Genomic DNA, 23673 nt, shown 5'->3' on the forward strand with positions numbered 1-23673 from the left:
AACCCTGAGTTCCAAATCTGACTTGGATTGTGACCAAATGGAGTCTGTGTTCTCTGGACCCAGACCGTAAGTTAGATATCAACGGTTACCTCCAGACCCCTGACAACCACCCACATCAGGACAACCGACCACTGGCAGCAGGAAGGAGACAGAACCACAGGGACAGAAGCCTCTTTAATCTCCCTGAATCCTCATTTCTCACCATTTCCCTTGGTCCAAGACCTCACAGTCTCTTGCCTAGATCACCCTCCTAACTCTTGCCGCCATGTCTCTCCCTTCACTAATCAAAACACTCTAGTGGCTTCCCAGTCCCCTTAGAATTCAACACAAACTTCCTCTAATGCCCCCATGGTGGACCCCTGCTGTTCTATCCAGACTGATCTCTTCCACATCCTTCCTGCTCTCCATCATCCTTCAGCTCCCATCAGGACACATGTGTGGGCACGAATTCCCAGGATTGTATAAGCAGAGAGAAAGTTGTGCCAGGATACACTCCAGCGGGAGCAAAATGAAAACATCCCAGAACGTGAAATAAAAACGTAGGCTGAAATTCTAAGTCGTACTACAGTACAGCCCTCTGAAGCCAAATGGCTTACCCAGTGTGCCAGTTTGAAAGACAGCTGCCCATTTCATCTGTAAAACCTGCCCTCCAGGCTAGCAGGCTGGTATGACTAAGCAATTTTGCTCCCATCTGGGATGCTGTACGCTTCCTGCAAAGTAGCAGTCTGCTACCAAACCTGTTTATGCCAGTTGCTCTTAAGTTAATAACTTAATCCTATCAAACCAATAAAATATTAATGCAAGAGAGTTGTTTATATGGAGAGCAGGTTGCCCGCATTGGAGAAATAGAAGTGAGTTGCTTAAAAAAAAAAAAAAAAAGACAAAACAGCGGCGCCTTGGTGGCTCAGTTGGTTGAGCATCTGACTCAATTTAGACTCAGGTCATGATCTCATGGGTCACGGGATCGAGCCCCAAGTCGGGTTCTGAGCTCATCGGGGAGTCTGCTTGAGATTGTCTCTCTCCCTCTGCCCCTCCTCCGCTTCCAGCAGGATTTATTGACTTTTAGAGAGAGATTGAGAACTTGTGAGAACAAGTCGGGGGAGGGGCAGAGGGAGAGAGAGAATCTCAAGCAGATTCCCTGCTGTGCTCAGACCTGACACAGGGTTTGATCCCATGACCCATGAGATCATGACCTGAGCAAAATTCAAGTCGGGCTGCTTAACCAACTGAGCCACCCAGGTGCACCAATAAATCTTAAAAAAAAAAAAAAAGGACAAAACACTGGAAATTATAAATGACTTGTGCTTTGTGGATGTAGTTTTTACAAGATTATGATGTATGATAAATGGGAGACCAATACTTAAAGAAAAGGTCTTGGTCCCACCCAAAGAGATGAATGTCTGTTTAAATGTTCTTGGTTAAAACAAAACATTTAAAGTGTTCAGATGCTCATTAGTGCTATCTGCCATATATTTTGAACTCCACTTTGCCCAGCAATGAAAAGGATTGCACTTCCTGACCCCATTATGGTCCAGTGGGGCCATGTGATGAATTCTGGCCAGTGAGATATGAGCAAAATGACATATGTGAATTCGGTCCAGAGCATTTAATTACTAGCACAAGCCCAGAGCTCCCTATGCCTTTCCCATGCTTCTGGCAATATTCAAGATCTATCAGCAGCGGCTCCAAGCTGACCCTCTATGTAACAGGAGGGAGAAAACCCAACTTTGCTACTTCAAGTCACTGCAATTTGGAAGTTGTTTTTGCAGCCCAACCCAGCCCACCCTGACATATAAATGTCCTTTTCAAATAATCCCACTTAACCAACCTGACTGAGTTTACTAAAAGGGCAAATTGGGAGTACATATGGGTTGGATATGTATGTGACACAGACAAGAACACAAAGGCAACACGGACAAATAAAAATGCTTCACACAACAAAATGGGAGTAAAGAGATCTCTGTCTTGAAGATTCTTTGTTTTTTGGTTTCACAATTACAAAATAATGTTTAAAAAAAAAAAAAACGGTCTGGGGATGCCTGGGTGGCTCAGTCGGTTAAGCGTCTGCCTTCGGCTCAGGTCATGATCCCGGGGTCCTGGGATCGAGCCCCGCATCGGGCTCCCTGCTCGGCGGGAAGCCTGCTTCTCCCTCTGCCTCTGCCCCTCCCCCACCACTCTAGTTCTCTCCCCTCCCCCCGAAATAAAATTAAAGAAATCTTTAAAAAAAAGAAAAGAAAAAGTCTGCCTGATACGTGCTCTTCAGGCTCTGTTTATTCTTCCTTAAACTTTCTCATCATGATTTGTACTTATCTGTGGCTCCCACATTAGCCTGGGAGCTTTGTAAGGACAAGGACCACGTCTAGCTTATTCGCAGCGATGTCCCAAAAGCCCCGCACAGAGCACTCTAGGTCCGAGTGCACATCCCCCTCAGAACGCCCTCCACGCCTCTACAGAAGTGGTGTGAGGTGTTCAACACCCCATTTCCCCTTCCAGGGCACACCAGAAAACCACGTGTCCCAGCTTCCCCCGGAGGAGACGGGGATGATTTCGTTCTCACCCGGGGTAGCATAAGCATGAACATGATGTCAGGAGTATCGCTTCTGGTCCCAAGCAGATATAAGCCTGTGTGTACTCTCCATGCCCATGTTCTGTTCCCAGTTGGAGACCAAAGACCCCAAAAGGAAGGGGCTGGTTATTGAACCAAAGCAGCGGGACTCCTGAGTTACTATTGGAGGACAGCCACCAGGGGGAACAGCCTGACCCACATTAGACTCTGGGGGAAGTTATTAAATTCTCACCAGGGCCCTTCAAGGTCACTTTATTAGAGCCTCACCTTACAGATAGGAGAGAACCTTCTGCAAGGTGAGCAACCTGGCCGCTTCCTGCCGACTACAGAGGGCAGGACCATACCCATCTTTTCACCGCCTCATCCCAGGTCCCTCTCAGGCATCCAATCAACATCTTTCAAACAAATGAACTGCAAATTTACCACCTCCGGGGCCAACCGGGCCCCTGCTGCGGCCTCCTGGTATTCTATCAAGTTCCTCGAGGTTCTCAGTCATAACCTGGTTGATCGTGAGCCACGCCCCAGTGGAGTGGGTTGGACTCCTTGTCAGAACAGGTGCCAGCCTGGATCACTTCATTTTAAAAAAGATCATTCTTGGGAAAGCAGTAATAATAGATATTTCCTGAACACTATGTTTAGCGTTTCCCTTTTCAACTCACGCCATGAGGATGGCAATCTTATCATCCTCATTCTACAGATAGGGAAACCAAGGATCGGGGAGGCAAGGGCCTGAGGTCACAGCCAAGGACAGGCTGAGGGGGTCTCAAGCCCAGGTTCCTGATTAACCTCAGCAGAAGCCCGTGCCCCCGACCTGATGGAAAAAGACGAGGGGCATCAGGAGTGAACACCTCACTTTCCTGTCCCTCGTTCCCGAGGCACACCATGGCTATCAACTCAAGATGGGACCTTCCCATCCCTGTCACCACAGCTGTCCCTTAGCCACCATCTGTCCCCCAGCACACTGTTCCAAACGCTCCAGAGGTCTTCCTCCTTACATGGAGATGACCATGTCCCGCCTCACCTCTCCTCATGCGGGGAGATCCATACCCACAAATTAGTGATTAACCAGAGTTTTGGAAGGGGCCATTTGGCAGTTCTCTCTCAGTTTAAAACGGGCACCCACCAAGGTCAGAAGCATCCTATATGACCCATAATAGGGGCTTTAAAAAATGGTGGCATTTACCCAGGGAATACTCTGAAGCCATGAAAAAGAACAGAGGGCTTTTCGCCCTGGTATAAACTACAAAATACATTGTCAGATGAAAAAAAGTAATCTGCCGAGTAAAGTAGGCTGAATCTAAGTTGTAGAGATCTGCTGTATTAACACGGTGCTGACAGCTAGCAATCCTTTACTGTGAGCTGAAATTTAAGAGGGTAGATCTCATGTTCGTACTCTTACCCCCCGCCCCCAGCCCCAGAAACCCAAAGAGACACAAGGAAATTTGTAGGTGACAGATGTCTACCTGCATTGCACGGGTGATTTCACAGGTGTATGTAGATATCCAAACTCATCAACATGTGTATATTACATATGTGCAGGGTTGTGTATGTCTATTATACCTTAATAAAGCTGTTTTAAAAATATAAACTAGCCTGCCACTGGATAGCAGAGCCAGAAAATGAATACGTTTCTGTTTGCTTCCACCTGCTTGTACATAGCTCTGAAAGGACACATAAGAAAATTGGTAATTGAGAGGCGCCTGGCTGGCTCAGTTGGTAGAGCACGTGACTCTATCTCAGGGTCATGAGTTCAAGCCCCATGTTGGGCATGAAGCCTACTTAAAATTAAAACAAACAAACAAAAAAACCACTAGAAAATTGGCAATTGATCTCCAGAGGTAGCTGGGAGAGACTATGCATCGGGTTGATTTTGGAACCTCTTAAAGTGTAAACCATATGAAGGTTTTATATATACAAAAAATAAATTCAATTTTTAAAGAGTCAAATAAATCAAAACAAAATCAGCACACTCTGCAATCTTGAAATATTGCTCTTAAGAATGGATCCTGCAGGAATGCCTGCACAAGTGAGCAAAAAATATATATAAAAATACGTATACACTCCTTCTCTGCAGCATTTTTAAGTGAAAATCTGCACAGCTAACCAAGTGCCACGCACAGTGTGGCAAAGAGCTTCAAACCCATGGCCCCCCTGATCCCAACTCCTCCTGGTATTATACTCCCAATATTACTCCTCAGCTTCAGTGTGGGCTGGACCGACTGAGTTGTTGTAACCCACAAAATATGGCCAAAGTGATGGGATATCCCTTCCGTGACTGGGTTACAAAAAGACTCTGGCTTCCATCTTGGCTGCCCTCTCACTTCCAGAGAAGTTGGCAGCCATGTTGTGAGCTGTGCTATGAGGGGGGCTACACGGTCAGAAGTGGAGGGAGATTTCGGGCAAGGAAGCAAGGAACTGAGGCTCTGCGTCCAGTCACCTGTGAGGAACTGAAACCTGGCAGCAAGCCCATGAATGGGCTTGAAAGTGAGTCCTCTGTCAGTTGAGCCTTCAGATGAGACTGCAGCCCCGGCCACAGCTTGACTGCAACATGGACAGACCTTGAGCTGGAGGCATGAGCTATGCTGTGTCTGGACTCCTGACCCAGAGCGATTGTGCGACAAATGCTTGCTGCTTAAGTCACTGACTGATGGGGTCTGTTACACACTGACAACTTCTACAGACTGGATGTTGTGTGGAATTGGAATGGGGCCATTTAATGGGGCCACGTGCAATGAATGATATGGACAGGTGGCCACTACGTAAGTGGAAAAAAACAAAAACAAAAACAAAAACAAGATAAACTGACCCCACTTATATGAAACATTTAAAAGAGACTATAAACGTCTCAACAACCAAATGCATGTAAACCCAAGCACCAAACTGGTACGTCTGCCTCTGGGGAAGAAAGTGGTTTGCTCAGTGTTGTGTTTGGGATGAGAGGAGAAAAGAGGTATGAAAAGGAACTTTTTATTCTATACACTTCGGTGCCTTTTTATCTTTATGAAAGCGTAAACGTGTGTAACTCATTACATGTTTATGGTTAATTTTAAAATAAAAAAAGATGGTGGAAAAAATACATGTTTTGTGTACCTCGAGACCAATATACCCCTTCTAGAAGGTCTCATTTTCTGTTTTTCTTCATTATCAGTATCAGGTGGGCATTTTCTCTCACCCAAGAGGTTCATAACAATGAATGTGTTGGTGTTTAAGCACTTTTGTCCTAATCTTCCCCCCCCCCCCCCCTATTTTTTAACATTTTTCCCTTGGGAAAATTCTCTCGAACTTCCTAGTCTTGCTTCCAGCTCTAGATACATGGTCCGAAAGCAAACTGATCAAAAATGAAATGTTTCCAACTAGTCGCTCACCCAATTACGACCTTCATGGATGCTCTGGTGATTCTGACAAGTTGGCATGCGCTTTTAGAAACAGGTTTGCTCACTACGCTTGCCTTCTAAGAGTGCATTTGGACAGTGAGGACAACAGGGGCTAAGAGCAGCTCTCCTGTGGGGAGGCCTGTGCTGAGCCTGCCACATGCTCAATCCTGCAGGGAAAGCTACTACTTGACATAGGTGGAAACTGAGGCTCAGGGAGGCAGAGGGACCTGCCCAAAGCCACAGAGCTAATCAATGCATCAGTCAGAGTTTAACCCCTGCTGTTCTAAGTTTCTCACTATTTCCTTCTCCATTCAAGTAGCTTTAATAGTACCTTGCACTCAGAGAAAACCTTTCCCAAAAGATGTGTTCCTGGTGTTGGCTGGTTCTAAGGGGCACATCAAGCACGTAGCCGACCGCCTTTACCCATGACTGTGAAATGTGCAGGTGAGTTCTAGGTGTCTAGGCATTTCTTCATTCTCTGGGCATTCTAGTAACCCTGGGTTTTCTTCTGCCTCGCCTCGTGAACACACACCCGTTAATTCATCAGGCTGGTCCCTTCAGTTCATCTACCTGGGTGCTGAGGTCAAGAGGGCCTCACTGGCCAGAGATGGACAAATCAGCAACTGGAAACATTTCTTTTCGATCAGTCTGTCCTGGCTCAAACCTGTGTCTCCTTGCAGGACTATTTCTACCAGGTGGAAACAGCGCTGGCTGCTCTCCCTTTGTCTTCTCCTTGCAGCAGATTTGACGATTGCTCTCTCCTCAAAAACACTCAGCTTCCAGAACACACTTGCCCGGTTCTCCTGCCTTCTGGTTCCCTGCCCAACCCGGACTTGGGGATCTATCTCAGGGCTGTCCTTGTCCCCGGGTCTTCTTCTTCTTCCAGAGGTCGCAAAATGGCAGCCCGATGGCCTCGTCATACCCACAAGCGGATTTTGTTTGGTCCTCACAGTGTTTTTTGTTGTTGTTGTTGTTGCAATTTGAATGCCACTAGGTGGGGCAAGCACTCTGCAAGTTCGCCACAGTCCCCATCACTCCCTACTGTCTTACACCCGTCTGCTTCACGCATTTCCATCACCTGCCTGGTCCCTGGAGCCATCTGAGTTTTCAAAAACCCCCTGCTACATACAGGACGGGAAATGTCACCCACTCTCCCTTCAACCACCACCAGCGTCTCCTGCTTAGTCTTTTGTCTGCGCCAGAGCCACCTAGGGAGCTCGATCAAAATGGTGATTCCCAGCCTCCCTCCCGCCCCCAGATTCCATTCAGCAGTGCCACAGCAGGGATGGTAAACTCAAATGCCTACAGGAGCCAGGCGGGCCACATAAATGAGTGAACTAGCCAGGCATGAGAAAAGTCGACGGCCAGAAGTAAAATCAAATTGTATCTTTACTGAACGATGGTGAATGCACGGAACAGAATACAAACATGTATGATACTGGAGTTTATATTTCAAATTCAAAATTGAAAAAATACAAATTGAAAAATAGAAATATTTAATTATTAAAATTTTCTCTTTCATAATTCTTTTGCTCCTTTGATTTTGAAGCCAGAAGGCTGAACTCACCCCCCTTCCGCACCGAGAGGTCAGCGTCAGGCTGTGGATGTCACGGTGGGACGGGCAGTTTAGAATTCAACCTTGAATCCTTAACTGGGAACGGTTATTTAATTTGAATCAATTTTGTAACGGAAAACAGCTGTTTACAAGCGTGGGCACCTCCAAACACCGAAATTCAAGACAACTGCTGGAGACTTGTAGGGGTATGATCTTCCAGTGGTGTCACAGTTAGGAATCAGCACCCTACTGCCCTGTAGTTCAGTAACTACAACTTGTGGTCTGCATTCACATCATCGACAGTAACCGACGAAGGCAAGCTGGACAGTGTTAGTTCATTTTCACAGAGTCTAGATGTGGAGAACCTTTGGGGGAATTTGGTCTTGAACCCCACCAGCTGGGTGAATATGGTCCAGGCCATGTCTTTTGTTTCTGGAAACCAAATGCAGCGAAGGAACTATTCCTTGCCAGTGGCTTCCCCGTTTTTGCCAGGACTGGGCAAACACAATCATACATTCAAGTAGCTGTTTGTGAACGTCTTTGCAGAGAACTAGTGTTCGGTGGAGGCGGGGGGGGGGGTGTAACTTCGACCAAAAGTCTTTGACCGACCTTCTCAGGGGAACCAAGGTGTGGCCTTCATCTCATTGGAGATGAACCAAGTTGACGTATTTCAACAGTGCAGATCCCTTCCACACCGTTACGTGACTACCAGGTCACAGAGCTTCTGTCAAATACATCGGGTCAAGGTCACTGTCCACCTGCCCGTGGTTAAAGCACAGGAGCGTGTCGAGGATATCTGCCGTGTGTTCCGTGTACCTTCTGAACACAACTCAAGTCCTGGTGATTGAGGCAACAAGCTGACTTGCGTCCTCACCGAGTGTTGCCTCCTGGGATTGAGGTACCCTAACAAGGCCCGTGACATGGATCATTACATTACCACAACGGTCTGTGACTGTGCTTAGGAGTTCTTGCCAGTCTGTGTATTTCTGTCAATACACACACAAAATAGCTCATCGCCCAGCATCGGCCCTGCCTGGGCACCGTGTCACAGACTTCTTCGGTCGCGTCAAAATTCTCCATACCACAAATAAATAAAGCTAACCAGGTGGTAAGAGTTCATGAGCAACGACAGAAAAGGCCACAGTGGAGTTGACTCTTTCAAGCAACTGGACTTGGAAATCTTCTGGTTTTATCTTAAACTCACGGCACAATGCAAACGCCTGTCAGGCCGAGAGGATAGTCTCAACAGGCGAACGTCTCTGTCCAGGAACCACTGTCCTGCTCCTTTACAAACTCGCCAACAGTGGAAGGCTTTAACGCCCAGGTCGTGCTTTGCTCATTACTCGAACTGCACTTTGCAGCGACGCCGCTTCTCAGACCTGCTTTCTTTCCAAAGCAAACCCTACTGACACTTGAGGCCCTTTTTCAGTTCACTGAGTATGGCGTCTCGCATCTGTTCTGTGTACTGGTCGAAGCTCTTACTGTGCTTTGATTCGTAATGACGTCTCAGGTTGTATTCTTTCAACACAGATACGATTTTTTTGCATATTAAACACATAGGCATGCTCTTCACTTCCACAAAGAAATAGGCTCGCTCCCATTTTTCTCGAAACACGTGGCCCTCTCGGTCTCTCTTTCGTTTTGCCACTTTTGATAGAGACATGGGTACAAGAAAGATTTCACTTGCCTCTGAATGCTACCACAGGAACAACCACAGTGCAAGCCCAAAGGCAATGACCCTCTGCCTCGCGGTGGGGGAGCCAAACGGGAGTGGTGGGGACTGTGGCGAACCAGAGAGCACACGCCCCATCAAAAGGGCAGCTCCAGCCCATTGTTGCTAGGCAGAAGGGCGGGCCCAGAGGTGCCAGAACTTCTGACTTGTTAAGAGAAGCCAAGGCTGCAGATTGTTTGTGTGTGTGTGTGTGTGTGTGTGTGTGTGTGTGTGTGTGTGTGTGTGAGAGAGAGAGAGAGAGTGTATGTGTGTATGTGTGTGTTTGCATGCAAATTATCCTGATTTTTACAACTAATTCGTTAGGAAAAAATGCTACGTATGCTAACACAGGGAAGGCCAAACAAAACTCAACTGCAGAGTGGCCCATGGGCCACCAGATTGCAACCTCTCTCCTGAGATGGGGCCCAGGAATCGGATGTTAACCAGTGTCCCAAACAATGCGGATGCTGGTGGTCCAGGCATGGACCACGCGCTGAGCGATGCTAGTCTAGAGTCTGACAACAGACAACGAATCCTCTGCCTCCAGGCTGGACCGCCCTTGCACTCCGAATCGTGTCTGTATCCAGCTGCCCCTTAGACGTCTCCCTGAGGACATTCTTGCCTCGCCATGTCCCAAACCTGTCCCCTGCCATGTTTTCCACCTCAGGGGCAGCCCCACTGTCCACCCCATTCAAAGCCCTGGAAGGTCCATCTCTGGGACCTGGGGCTGGCCTCTCCTCACGTGTGCTCTTGTCCACTCCTGTGGCTTCAATAATCAAACATACGCCATTTCCTAAGAACACATCCTGAACTCCCAACGTGTGACCTGTGACATGGACACTCCTTGGGCCATTAGCACTCACTACCGGCTCCTTCCCCCAGTTCCCTCACTCAGGGAGGCTCCATCATCTGCCAGCACCCAGGCCAGGAGGCAGGGGCTGACTCTGATGCCACCCTTTCACCCCCAATCCCTTTGCATGGCATGCCAAATCCGTAGACTCACCCCTCTTGCCCCCTGACTCGATCCCAGCCCCTCCACCAGCCTCTCCCCTCCCGGAGCCACCACCCCGGCCTCCTCCCTGCATCCCTGGCCTTGTCTTGCCCCGTTGCACTCGACAACCCAGAGACCCTGACGACCAGCCAATCCAGACCTGCTCCCTGCACATGGGGCCTCCCCTGGCTCTTCTCCGCCCTCAGGACAAACCTCAAGCCACTCAGTTTGGAACCCGAGCCTCCTCCCAACCTGGCACCTGCCCACCTCTCCGGGTCCCTCCTTCCTCATGCCGGACTTGCACCTCTGAACACCCCAAGCTTTCTCCTGCCCTCACACGTTCACTTCTGCTGTCCCCGCACCTAGATCACCACTTGCCTCCTTCCTTCTTGGCCTCGTCGACTCCCACTTCTCCTCCAAGACTGCTGAGCCCAGCTGGCTCAGAGGCCTCTTCCGGGTACCCACCCTATCTCCACGAGGGCACACGGCCCTGTGAGCGCTGCCTGCCTGCCTCCACGTCCCACCCCCCCAGCCCAAAGCCAGGCTGCACCAGACTGCCTGACTCACTGTGGAGGCCCTGGTGTCACCAGCCCAGAGCCTCAGGGACATCTGCAGAAGCGAAAACAAGGACAGAGAGGTCTCCCCCAGGTCTCCTCCTGCCCAGTCCTGGGGGACGTCAGTGACGGGAGCCGGGGCGTGTGTTAAAAGGAACTTTATTGGGTGTCGGGGGTTCAGATGAGATCCATGAGGATGTCGTCCTCCATGACGCTGGGCTGCAGGCCCGGCTGGGGAACCGGGCCCCGGGGACCCCCGCTCAGCAGCATCTGACCTGGGGGGCAGTGGGGAAGGGACTGCATCTCCCAGTAGTCCCTGGGGCCCTGGAGGGCCCTGGGCCTGCTTCTTCCCTCTTCCTCTGGGAGCCCAAGGTAATGACTTTTCTAGGAAGCCCCAGGGGGACCCATCAGAGGCACCTTCTGGCCCCGTCTGGTCACAAATGTGCTGATTCCCATGAGCCTTTAGGAGCCCATCCCCCAAACTACATCTCTGGCCCTAAGACTATGTTTCCCATCAACCCCAGGACACACAAGAAAGGAATCACAAAAAGAATCTTGCCCCACTACATCTTGACCCCCTGGGCTGTATTTTCCAGGAGCCCTCAGAGCCTCCCAAGAACCCTGGTGGGGTGGGGGACCAGCTACCATTCTTGAATCCAGGACTTCACTTCCCAGGAGCCCTTGGTCTTGAGGCTCTAGCCCAGGGGCTGCTGGGACACTCAGTCCAGACCCCTGCCCTCCCCGGGGACCTCCTTACCTGGCAGTGGAGCTCTTGGGGGAAGCTGTGTGGACCAGGACTGGGCAGGAGGCGGATGCAGGAGGGGGGGCCCCAGCTGGGGTTGCCCCAGGCCCTGGTGTGGTGGGGGCAACAGTGCAGGAGCCCCTGGTGGTTGGAGGTGGTGGAGGGAGGCTTGGGGTGGGGGCACCCCGCTCTGGGGCTGCAAGAACAAAGAAAGTGGCTCAGAGCCCCCACCCCATCAAGCAGCCTCTAGCACAGAAGCTGCTCAGAGAACATCTCATCCAGTGGTTGGGGGGGGCGGGGCGGGGTGTCTTTCTTCAAAGGAATCTTAGCAGAAGCCTACATAAGACAGACACAGAGGAGCCGGTCTGCCTGGGGCCCTTGGCAGGGCTCTACTCACACGTCTGACCAAAGCCAACCTCCTTCCTCCCAAACAAAAGGACCAGAACCATCAGGGCCCAGGGCCCAGCCACAGGCTCCCATCTGCACCCCCCCCCCCCCCCCAAATCTCACCGGAGGTGGGTTGAGGAGGAGACTCCGCAGTTGGGGGTTGGCCCCAGGGTTCTGAGGCCGAAGGATGGGTCCAGGAGGGGGAGGGCCAGGGGCTGCTCCAGGAGGGCCTTGGGGGGCGCCTGGGGGGGCCTGGGCAGCACCCTGGGGCGGGGGCTGTCCTGAGGCCGCAGAAGCCCCCACAGAGCCCTGAGGCTGGGGCTGTGGTGGGCGGAGCTGGAGCTGGTGGGAGGAGATGGGGGTGAGGGACGAGGCAGATTCCCCAGACTTCTTGGCCTCCGTCAGGTCAAAATGACAGTGTTCTTTGGGGGTCTCCCCCGCCCTGGCCCTGACCCCGCCAGCCCTCTCCTCACCAGATTCTGAGAGGGTCTCGCCTGGTCCTCCAGAATGGGGCCCAGCCCAGGGGGTGCCTGCTGTGCCCCCATCTGTGTGGGACAGGGAGCAGATCAGTGACTGGGGGTGGGAGTGGGGGTCCTGTGTTTGGGCAGGGGGAGCCTTCTGAACCCTGAAGGGGAACCTGTCAGGAACTAGGAACGTTCTTTGGGGGTGGGTGGTCTGGGAAGTAAACCTTACTTTCCCAAGTCCCCAAGGGAGGGCTGTGTCTCAGAGATTCGAGGCAGATGCTGAAAGGGGTACAAAGATCGCAAGAAAATGTGGGGAAGGGCCTGAACACAGGTGGCCACGTCTCAGCCCAGGAGGGATGCTGGGGGTCTGGCCACAAGCTCAGGGGCCCAGGTGGGCAGGGGTGGGTGCCGGGGGGAGGGAGGCCCCGGTCACTCACCCCACGCTGCTGCTCCAGCTTCTGCTGCTGGACTTGCTTGTGGTTGGTGATGACCTGCCGGATGCCGTTGACGAAGCCACTCTGGTCGTAGGGGATGAGGCCCATGAAGATCTTCTTCTTGGACGAGTATAGGAGCATGAGCACCCGCACCTCGCAGGGGGCCGTGTGGGGGAAGTGCACGCAGCCAGCCTGGCAGAGGACACGCACCAGTCACCCCTGAGAAAGAGGAAGAGGGGGCACCCACCCCTCCCAGTTCTAGAAGCTCTGCAGGCACCCGGGGCCCGCCCCGCCCTGGACTCACAAAGCCGTTGCCCATGATGCGATAGAGGCCTTTCAGGGACTCCAGGTCCTTGTTGGTGAAATGGAACTGCACCATCCTCGAGTTCCGGAACAAAGGGCCCAGGGTGGTCTGCGGGAGACACACAGGCCGGCATGTGGAGTGGGGAAGTGAGGAGCAGGGAGCCAAGGCAGGTGGTGGTGGGGTGGGGGGGCAGGGAAGGGACGAGGGAAGAGAATAGGACTAGCCGACCGGGAGGGGCGGGCGGTGCTCCCTTGAGCCACTCACGAGCAGCTGCTGTGGGATGAGCTGCATGATCAGCTTCTGGGGCCACTGCTCTGTCTTCCTGGGGGCCAACGGGGAGAGGCGTCAGGAGGATGCAAGCCCAGGTCCACCCAGCCGCCAGCCCTACAGTCGGTCACCTACAAGTTCTCGCCGTGATTCACATAGACCTGGCAAGGCAGCGACCGCGTCAGCTTGGTGTTGGCGTCCACGGAGGCAGGTTTGGGCTTCTGAGTGGAAAAGACAGAGCGTGTCACAGGGAAAAGGGCTCCAAAGCCCAGTCCCCTCAACCTCTCCTGCCCTACCCTGGGAGCCCCAGAGCTCAGGACCTCCCCCAGCTCAAGTCCCACAAGCCCTGGGCCCCCCTCCTCCAGACCAGCGGTCCCACAACCTCTGTCCCCTCCCTGCAGGGGATCCCTTGAACCCCCGTCACGCCCCAAAACTGAAACTTTTCAGTGCTTCACGGCAACACAATTTTTACTACCTCCCTAGTCCTGAACTCAAGGCTTCCTTGAGACTCTCCTCAGGACCAAAAGTGCCACAGCCTCACAGGGACCCTGGCCCAGCCCCATGTCCTAACAGGCCGTGAGATCCACATGGCTCCCCGAGCTACTCACCTCCTGCCACTCGAGGACCCCGCTCCAGGCCAGGAGTTTGTTGGAGACTGACTGCTGCCCCCCGAGGGCTGGGGCCCCTAGCTGGGCTGGGGAAGGGCCGCTCACCCCACCTGGGGCCACCGAGCCCGCCTGCCAGAGGGGAGCAAGGAGGGCAGTGGAGCAGGGTCAGACCATCTCCTAGGAGGGGCATCCCGAGAGAGAGACAGACCAGCAGGAAAAACAGAACGCAGGTTCCTTTCTCAACACCACTCGACAGTCCCTGGGACCATAAATGCTCTGATTCCATAGGATCTGAGAACTCTAAGACCCATGGTGCCCCAACTCCCAGGATCCCTTGGACTCCTCTGAACAGTTCTCACCCGCCAGGAGCCAAAGCCCCACCATTCCGTCCCCAGAGCCTCTAGCCTCTAGTCTCAGTTGTCTGTGGCACCAACCCCGTGAACCCCTGAGGACCTAGGACAATGAGACCCATGTATCCTTACACCCTCCTCAGGAAGGCAAATTGCTTGGCCTCTGCTCTGTCAGCAGCTGGCAGGAGTAGGGCAGCGGGACAGGTGTGCAAGCACCTACCATGGATGGTGCCCCAGGTTGTGCAGTGGGGGCCAGGCCTGGGCCAGGAGCCACGGTGGAGACCAGGCTGGGCTGGGAAGCAGGGGGTGGCTTGGGGGCGCCAGGGGGCCCCGGGGGTAGTGGTGGGGCCGGTGCCTGGCTGAAGGGGGGACCCACTCCTGAAGCAGCTTGCTGGAGAGGGTTAATGGGTGAGACTGTGGAAGAGACCAAGAGAAGAGGTGGGGACAGATGTGCAGAGAGGCCTGGCTGACCTCAGCCCACCTCATATCCCCGCCTCGGGACTCACAGCGTGGGCCTAGCCCAGCCTTCTGGTTCTTGGCAGCTTCCACTGCATTCTGGGCCGCCACTTGAGCTGCGCTCAGGTTCCCAGGCACCTGGGGGTAGAAGCTGATGAGGACTGCGCACTCCAGTCCGGATGTCCCACAGGGTCACGCCACTGTGCCCACCCAAGGTACAGCTACCCCGGCCATGACATCACAGCAGGATGACTCCCATCACTCCACGGGGATGGGATTCTCTGGCCCCGAGTGTCCCACCCACTTGGGGGTCCCAGTGGAGACTACCCATCGCCCCACAAGCCCAGACATCCAGCTAGGTCTCTCCCAAGAGACCAGGGCTCCCACAAGGCCCCAGGAGCACATCCCCCTGGCCACATCCATACCTGATACTGCTGGGGGACAGGGGGCAGAGGCTGCTGGGGGGCTGCTGAGAGTGAGGCACCCGAGGGAGGAGCTGCAGGCAGGGGGACAGGCTGCTTTGGCTGGAGGGGGCCTGGGGCTGAACCACCCCCAACTGAGAGCGAAGGATGGATGACCGAGCCCCGTGCGAAGGAGTTTGAGAGAGGGGAGAGAAATCCAAGTAAGTCAGAGGGAGCCGAGGGAGGACACCCCCCATTGCCCCACTGCTGGCACTCAGGCCTCACCCGGCAGCACGAGCCCCCGCACCAGCACCATGTGCCGGGGGTCCTGGCTCACGTCTGTCGGTGGCTGCAGCGGCTCCAGCAAGGCCGGGGGAGCTGCCTTCTCGAACAGAAGCCTTAGGGCAGGCAGCTTCCGGGGAGACACTATGGAGAAGTGGATCCCTTGCTGCAGGAGGAGAGAGGCGTGGTCAGTGAGGGGCCATCGGGGCTGACCCCCAGGCTACCACACCCCCTGGGCCCTAAAACTAAATTCCCATTAGGCTTTGAGACAAGTGACCCTGGGACCTGTATTAGCTGCCTCAGGGGATTCTGGGTTATAGTTCTTCCAAAAGGTTAGCAGAGCTGGTCACAACTCAGAGGAGTGCAGGCCCCCCTCCCTGAGCTCCTCCCTCAGACTCAAGAGTCCTCACCTCCCCTATCTTCTGCACAAGACTCTCCGTCGTGTACCCAGAGTACGTGGTGCTCTCGACAGCAGGGAGGAGGTACGGGGGCGAGTTACAGATAAGGAGGCAGACGCGGTGTGTCTGGCCACTGCCAGGGAGAAGGAAAGACATGGAGCAGGTAACAACAGGGGCCCTGAGAAGGGACAGACCCAGCCCCAGGAGAGTGCAAGTACTCCACCCCACAGGAAGTCAGGAGTAACGGCCCCATTTTACAACGGAGAACACTGAGGCCCAAAGAGGTTCCTGACTCCCTCTAAGTTGCCGAGCGGGCAGGGAAAGCAGGGAGCAGACCCAGAGCAGGATCCTCTTCCCAGTGAGGACACCCAGACCAGGCACTGGCCAGGGGACACCTCCTGCCTCCTGCCCAGAGCGCTCAGGGCTCAGAGCCCACCCACTTCCCCAGCGTGAGGCAGTGGGTGCAGCCCCACAGCAGACAAAGCCAGGTGCAAAGAGACGTGGGGAGCCGCACAGGCTGGGCACACTCACATCTGCTCCCGCATCTTCTTGAAGTCATCGAAGAGCTGCAGGGCCGTGCTGAGGCCTTCCGCGATGAGGCTGCAACTCTCACCACCCCCGCCCATGAACCTGCAGGGGGCGAGGCTGTCAGCCCCAGGGTCTGCTGTGGTACCCCGGGCTGCCACCTCCCAGCCCCCAGGCCACAGCTGAAGAGCCTGCGCCCATGTCGCCCCCCCCCCCCATCGTGCACCTGGGCACAGGGACACTGCTGAGTTTCCTGCTCTATCCCCAGTGCTGACACAACGCCAGGCCTAGTGGATGTGGACAAGGGCTGTCTGTCATCTCCTCTGACAGAGTACCTCTGGCTGGAGGCCCTGCTAGAGCACGGAACAGGGAAAGGCCCAGGACACCTGGCCCATGATCTGGTCCCATGTCCCCGTCCCTGCACACCTCCCCTCGGGGCTGTCTGTTCCACTTTTAAAGCCAGCCCTGGCCTCTGCCCACCCTCTCAGCCAGATATGGGGGCCTCTCTGTCCTCCCAATGTCAAGGGTTGAATTGTGTCCCCCTTCCCAAGAGATGCTGAAGGTCCTAACCTCCCTGCCCCCATGATCCCAGAATGTGACCTTATTTGGAAACGGGGTATTTATAGAGGTAAGGACACTACACTGAGGTCACGGGGTGGGCCCTTATCCAATGTGACCCATGTCCTTATGGTCAAAACAGGGAAATGTGGATACAGAAACAGACATGCTCAGAAGGAAGACAATGTAGAGACACAGGGAGAGTGCCATATGGAGATCGGAGTGACACTATCACAAGCCAAGGATTGTCTGGGGACACCAGAAGCTGGAAGAGACAAGGATCTTCCCCTACAGTCTCCAGAGGGAGCATGGCCCTGCCCACACCTTGATCCTGGGCTCCTGGATCTAAACCGTGAGTCACTACCTTTCTGTGGTTCTAAGCCAACTAGTTTTTGTTTTTGTTTTTTTAATTTAAGATTTTATTTATCTATTTAAGAGAGCGAGCAAGCACACTCACGTACGAGCAGAGGGGCAGAGGGAGAGGGCAAGAAGCAGACTCCCCACTGAGCGTGGAGCCCAACATGGGGATCGATCCCAGGACCCTGAGATCGTGACCTGAGCCGAAGTCAGACGCTTAACCGACTGAGCCACCCAGGTGCCCTTAAGCCAACCAGTTCTTACTACTTTGTTTCAGCAGCACCAGGATACTCATGAGACTCAGGAGACTCGAGTTTCTCTTCCATCTGATGTGCAGATAGGTCACCAGTGACCATCCCACTGGGGCGTGGCCTGGGGACGGCCTCTATGTGAGTGCAGCTGCTGCCACCACAGTTCTCCAGGTCCCGTCGTTGTGAGGCAGACTCTGCCACAGGTACATGTGTGCAGACTGGGCCCCTCTCTGGGAGCGTTGAGGATCCTATCCCCTTGAATTGTGGCCCCTGCACTGGTCTCTTCTCTTACCCCACAGTCTGGCATTAGGGAAGTCTCGGGAAAATGTGTGTTAAAATCGAATGGCTAGTACTATGGTTAATCTAGGATTTATGATTTTATTTCAGTCCATCAGTTCAATCGCAGTGTGTATACTTGGAATTTAGAATGTACATAAATATGTGTCTTGATTAAAAGTGTATTGTGTCAGAGAAGCACCAACACAACATTAAGAGATGTTCCCCAAGGCTGCAGTAGCAAATTTTTTACTATTGCATGTGCCTTACTGGTAGAGGGCTCTGAAGAGCTAAAACCATATATGCAAAACTTGCAAAATACAAAGGGTTGTAATAATCAAGATTTTCGTGAAGCTTTGTTAGAAATAATGTCTTACTTCTGGTAATCCTTTTCCCTTTTTGCGTTTATAATTCTACTAATCAAATTAGCTATCCAAAAACTACTGCTACAATATTTTAAAATAACCTATGTTTATAAAGTTTATTCTCTGGATGAGAGAATATACTAAATAAAGAATTTTTAATGAAAAAAAAAAATCGAATGGCTAGGACCTTTGGAGACCACTCCCCTCTGAGCCCGCCGGTGTTAAATAAACCTCCTGTCCTCCAAGAGAAAAAAAAAAAAAAATCGAATGGCTAAAGGTGTGGGGCTGGCTCAGTCGGTAGGGTATGCAACTCTTGATCTTGGGGTCGGAGTTTGAGCCCCATGTGTCGCATGGAGTTTACATACATAGATACATACATACATAAATACATAACAAAGGGCTGCCAATCCAACCATGTCCATTAACACCAGAATAAAGCCAAGCTCTCAGGTGGGTATCTGGGGCCCTCCGTGCCCCGGGCTCTGCCCACCTTCCTGCTCCATCCTCCTCTAGGTACAAGTCGTCCAGAATGTCTCACGTGTCCCTGGTCTTCGTGATCTGCCGCCACATAACCAGTCTTCTGCCTGTGCTGTTTGCCATGACCACACACACCCCTCTTCTGGCCTACGAGGAAAATCCCTGCTTATGACCCCCCCACCCCAAGTCCAGAGTCCCCTCCTCTGGGAAGGCTGCCTCAGCTGCCACCTGATTTTAGGGCCCACCCTCAATCATATCACATGTCACCAGATACTGTGACTTTCAGACTTCCCTCCACAGCACACCTGGCTCCCAGAGTCAGGGTAGCCTTCAGCGAGGGGGACCAAGTGGTCGGTCTGAGGCATTTCCAGCTTGTGTCCAAGCTGCTCAAGGCCACAGGGCCTCAGAACAGGCTTCCTGGATGAGTGAGCCACAGCAGCTTGACCCCTCTGCTCCCTTCCCAAACTTCTCAGACCAACTGTTGTCAGTTGCAGGTTTTGGCCCTCTTCTCCCTCTAGACCTGCGACCCCGAAGCCTGCCTCCCCCCCCCAAGGGCACATGGGCCCCACCGATGCTCCTTACCCCCACACCCTGCTTCCAGCCCTCCTCTTCTTTACCAAGACTGTTCCGCACAAGAACTTGAAGGCCAGAGTTGGGGGGGCAGACCCCAATGAATGAACCGACCCTGCATCCACCCTGCTGCGACTTCCTGTTCCCGAATAAATCAAACCACTATTTTCATGAGCCTTTTTGAGCCAAAAGTGTCCTGGTTGGGCCTGGCTGGAAGGCCGGGGGCGGGGGGCGGCAGATACGGAGCAACTGCTTCACGGGTGCAGGTCTCCCTTTAGGGGCATGAAAATGTTTTGGGACTGTGAGACTGCACAGTGTAAACACACTCAATGTCACCGAATTGTTCACTTCAAAATAATCACCTCTGTTATGTGAATTTTACCTCAATTGTAAAAAGTAATTTATGAGGAAAGTGTGATCGACCAATCACTTTGAGATTCTAAAACCTGTTTTTTCCTTCCAGGGCGGGTAGGTTGTCTGTTAGGCACTAAGAGAGATAGGGAACACATATTTTGTCCAGGAAATGAAAAACGCTTGAAAAATGGGGAGCAGAAATAAAATCTGGCCAGTGGCAAAATATGTTTTGAATACCAAAGAGTTTACGATAAGCCTTAATTCCAAATGAACCCCTCAATGATGCAAATGTGAAGATGAAAATGCCCTGGTGCCACAGGTGGGCTCTGACACTTAATGCTTCCCAGGCTCCTTGCTGATGCCATACCCACACCCCCAATCTTCGCTGCCTGCCCTCACGGGGTAATGAGCCCTTGGAGGCCCCCGGAGGTACTGGTCAAAATGAGTGATTGTCAACAGCGACCAGGCTTGACCCGCCCGGCTGGTCGCCCCACTATGGACACTAGCTCCAAGAGGGCCAAGACCTGGCCTGCCTTATGTCCCCAACTCCTCAGGGCTCAGGACAGTTCGCACCACAAACATTTGTGGAAGGAATGAATGAATGAACGAACAGATGGTCACAGTGCTAGGGAGAAGACACTCAGGGCTCCTTCTTCTACCCTATTCTTTCTGATTTGGGGTCACTTGCTGCAGGGAAGGAGGAAAAAAACAACCCGCCCCTCTTGAAAGAAAGGAAATGGAACATCAGAAATAAATCTTCCCAAAGCAAGGACGTTTCAAAAATCACACTGCATGCTTTGTTCTTTAAGTTACGGACGTTCTGGGAGAAGATAAGATTTCTTCTCCGAGTGGGAACAAAACCCACAGACTTCCTTTGTGATCTTTGTGCCAGACCACCCAGCAATGTCACAGAAAGTGAATTTAGATGGTTACATAGGACTTGGTAAAACAATGACCACTGCCAACATTTATCAGCTCATTGGGAGGATTCCGCAGTGAGCACACAGCCTACAAAGCTTTTTCATTTGGCTAAAGGTACAGCGTATTCTAAGTTGATTAAGGAGGAGGTATGGATATGTGCTGAATGTGCTCAGAAAGCATTTCCCTCTTATCTTCCACATGCTTTGGACTTATTTACTCATCTATTTTTAAGATTTTTTTTAAGTTTTCATTTACTTATCTCTACACCCATCATGGGGCTTGAACTCACAACCCCAAGATCATGCTCTTCCGATTGAGCCAGCCAGGCACCCCTGGAAAGTTTTAAATAAGGGAGTTTAACTGCTTGTCCTGACATGTCAACACCCACTAGAAGGTTTGGTTTCTTAGTGATTACCTTCTCCACGGCTTTCACTCATTTATTTACTGTCAAGGTCTCCTGAGACCTTTTGGGTGCCAGGCCCCAGCTGGAAACAAAAAAGCAGAACACCAGGGACCTAGACATTCACAGTCCAGAGGCATGGGGCTGCGACCAGGGAACAGCTGGGAGTGGCAGGCGCAGGGGAGGGAGCGACTGGCTGTTTGCCAGCATCAGGGAAGGGATATTGGAGTTGGGCTTTGCAGCTTATAGTTCACCAGGAAGAATCAGAGTATAAAGTGCATTCTGGGCATTCATTCACGTATCCCTGATTCCACACCGTTCTCCTGAGACCTCCTTGGTGCCAGACCCTGTGCTCAGTGCTAGGTACTTGAGGGACAGCACACTTGAACTTGGGCCTCAAAAAGCCCCCACTTACCATTATTCAAGTCTTACAACAATCTATCTCAGTACCTCTCAGCTGGGGTGGATTTTGTCCCCCCAACTCCCCACCCCAGGGTACACTTGACAATGTCTGGAGACATCTCTGTGTGTCACAACTTGGAGATGGCTCCTGGCATCTAGTGGCTAGAGCCAGGGAGGCGATTGAACATTCAGCACTGCACAGGACAGCCCCCCGCAACAGTGAATTATTTGGCCCAAAGCGTCAACAGTACTGAGGTTGGGAAATCCTACTCTGTTCTGACTAGTAGCCCGAATGACCATGAGAGGTCAAACTTGGGTGTCAGCTTCCCAGTGAACGTGCAGCACCCAGTCCAGCACAAACAACCTGGAACAAAGCAGGCACTCAGCAAACACTTGCTGCATGAACGTATGAAGAGAACAACAGCCATGACCCGGTGCCGTTTAGTGAACTCTAACCCCAGACCAGACCCTGGGCTAGGCAGGATGAAGGCACCACATGAAGATGAGCTCGTGACTCTCCCAAGAGCACCAGAGATCCGGACAACCATTATCTATTCACAAACCAAGAAACCGAGACCTGAAGCAACAGCGAACACTAACACAGCACTTAATACACGCCAGGTGCTGTTTTAAGTAGTCACCAACTCATTTAATTCCCGAAGAATGCATGAAGTCCTGGTAGCCAGGTCCCCCCAGTGATCCCCACCTCCTGGTATTCACACCCTTGGCATTCATCTCTCCTCATGCTCCTCGCACCGAACAGGACTGCCTTCTATACCAAACAGAACGTGGTAGAGGTAATGCTGTGGGACTTCCAAAACTTGGATCATAAAAACCCTCGTAGCCTCCTCCTCTTTGCTCTTTCTGTCGTGTTGCTTCCTCTGAGATAAGCCAGCTGCCAGGTTAGGAGGGCACGCTGCAGCCACAGAGTGAGCCACCTTGAAAACGGACCAGCCAGTCCCTTGGATGACTGCAACCTCACGAGACCCTGAGCCAGAACTATCCAGCTAAGCCAGTCCTGAATTCCTTACTTACAGAAATGGCATGAAATAATCAACGTTTATTGCTCTGAGCCACAAAGCTTTGGGATAATCTGTTATGCAACCGAGAATAAATAATACAATAAATAAGTAAGTACTATAACATCCTCCCTTTAAAGAGATAGGAAGTAAGCTACATTAGGCACAAAGGGAGCAGGGACTCCTGAGTCCGGGAGTTCCGTTGTGGTTTAGCTGTGATTTGATTGCAGGCCGTCTGCACCTGCACTGAGCGGGCAAAGTGAACATTCCAAATCCCATCCAAAGCACAGAGGGATCTATCCTGGCCTAGGCCCCACCCCACTTGCACTCAGGCTTCGAGGGGCCCATCTGAGAAAGGAAGACTAATGAGAAACAGCCTAAGAATGTGGAGAATCACGCAGAATGTGGAGAACCTCACAATACGAGATGGGCGCTGGAGCTCAACAGGCCTCCCAAACTGGGAAGATTTTTCTACTTCCACACCGGATGGCAAAACCGCTGAGCACACAGAACGCACCACAGAAGTTGATTTGTGGACAAAAACTTATCCCTCTCCGCCCTTTCAGCCACCCAGTGGGAGGGATGGTTTCTGAAGCTCAAACCAAGCCGCCATCCATTCATGGCCCCCCACAGGGCCCCCCAACGCACCCCAAGCACAAGAAAAAGCTCACTTAATGCCATCGAGCCAGGTGACAAACTCATAGGCGCTGCTGGTGGGAGCGTGACACTGTACGTAGGACTCGGGAGCGCAGTCCACCGTGTTGAACACCACGAGGCTGTACTGGGTCCCCCCATACTGGGAGGAGAGGGCAGAAGAACTTTTCATCTGGGACCCCCGTCCAGCTGCTCCTCCCTCAGACCCAGCAGGCCGGTTACCGGCTCCCTCCTCCCTCAGACCCGGGAGTCCAGACCCCCAGCCCCCTCCTCCCTCAGACCCGGGAGTCCCGTCCCCGGCTCCTCCTCCCTCAGACCCAGGAGTCCCAAGACTCACGTCTCCCCCGAAGTCCGTCTCGGCAGGAGGACCACCATTAAAATACCTGTGAGGGTCGGAGGCAAAAAGTCGGGGTCAGGCAAGAAACTGTGGAAAACTAAAGTAAGTCGGAGGGCCGGACTGGAAGTCGCGGAAACGGCACTCACTCGATGGCCGGAAGCAGGTAGTGCTTGCGCAGCCCTTCGAAGTAAGGCCCCAGGTTGGCTGTGCCCTCAATCACAAACACCACATCAGCCACGAGGCCCCCGGCTCGGGCCGGGCCCTCCGACCCGGGGACCATGCCCCGCGCAGCAGCCGCCACCGCCGCCACCGCCGCCGCCGCCACCGCAGCCGCTGCGGGATGAGCGGAAGTGCGCCTGCGCT

The 23673-nt window shown here is 52.8% G+C and overlaps 1 protein-coding gene across 4 annotated transcripts; it reads right to left on the reverse strand.

The window, feature by feature from the left end:
- Positions 1-7313: 7313 nt before the first annotated feature.
- On the reverse strand, positions 7314-23673 carry MED25 (mediator complex subunit 25). 4 transcript variants are annotated; one of them, XM_025849706.2, is made up of 18 exons: positions 23457-23672; positions 23311-23356; positions 22991-23115; positions 16376-16474; positions 15857-15977; positions 15450-15612; positions 15189-15319; positions 14814-14901; positions 14528-14721; positions 13958-14086; positions 13485-13570; positions 13347-13404; positions 13083-13190; positions 12782-12970; positions 12354-12425; positions 12004-12222; positions 11509-11689; positions 7314-9142 (listed from the first exon to the last, which is right to left on the reverse strand). In XM_025849706.2, the coding sequence occupies exons 1-18, from the start codon at positions 23588-23590 to the stop codon at positions 8898-8900; spliced, it is 2388 nt and encodes a 795-aa protein (XP_025705491.1). In that variant the 5' UTR covers positions 23591-23672; the 3' UTR covers positions 7314-8897. The 4 variants fall into 4 exon arrangements, with proteins under 4 accessions (XP_025705491.1, XP_073742709.1, XP_025705493.1 ...); XM_025849708.2 differs by lacking the exon at positions 7314-9142 and adding an exon at positions 10895-11026 and having other exon boundaries at positions 23457-23669; XM_073886608.1 differs by lacking the exon at positions 12354-12425 and having other exon boundaries at positions 23457-23673.

Source organism: Callorhinus ursinus, unplaced genomic scaffold, assembly GCF_003265705.2.
Source record: "Callorhinus ursinus isolate GAN/ISIS: 27379988/994484 unplaced genomic scaffold, GSC_fseal_2.0 scaffold71, whole genome shotgun sequence".
Classification (NCBI taxonomy): Eukaryota; Metazoa; Chordata; class Mammalia; order Carnivora; family Otariidae; genus Callorhinus; species Callorhinus ursinus.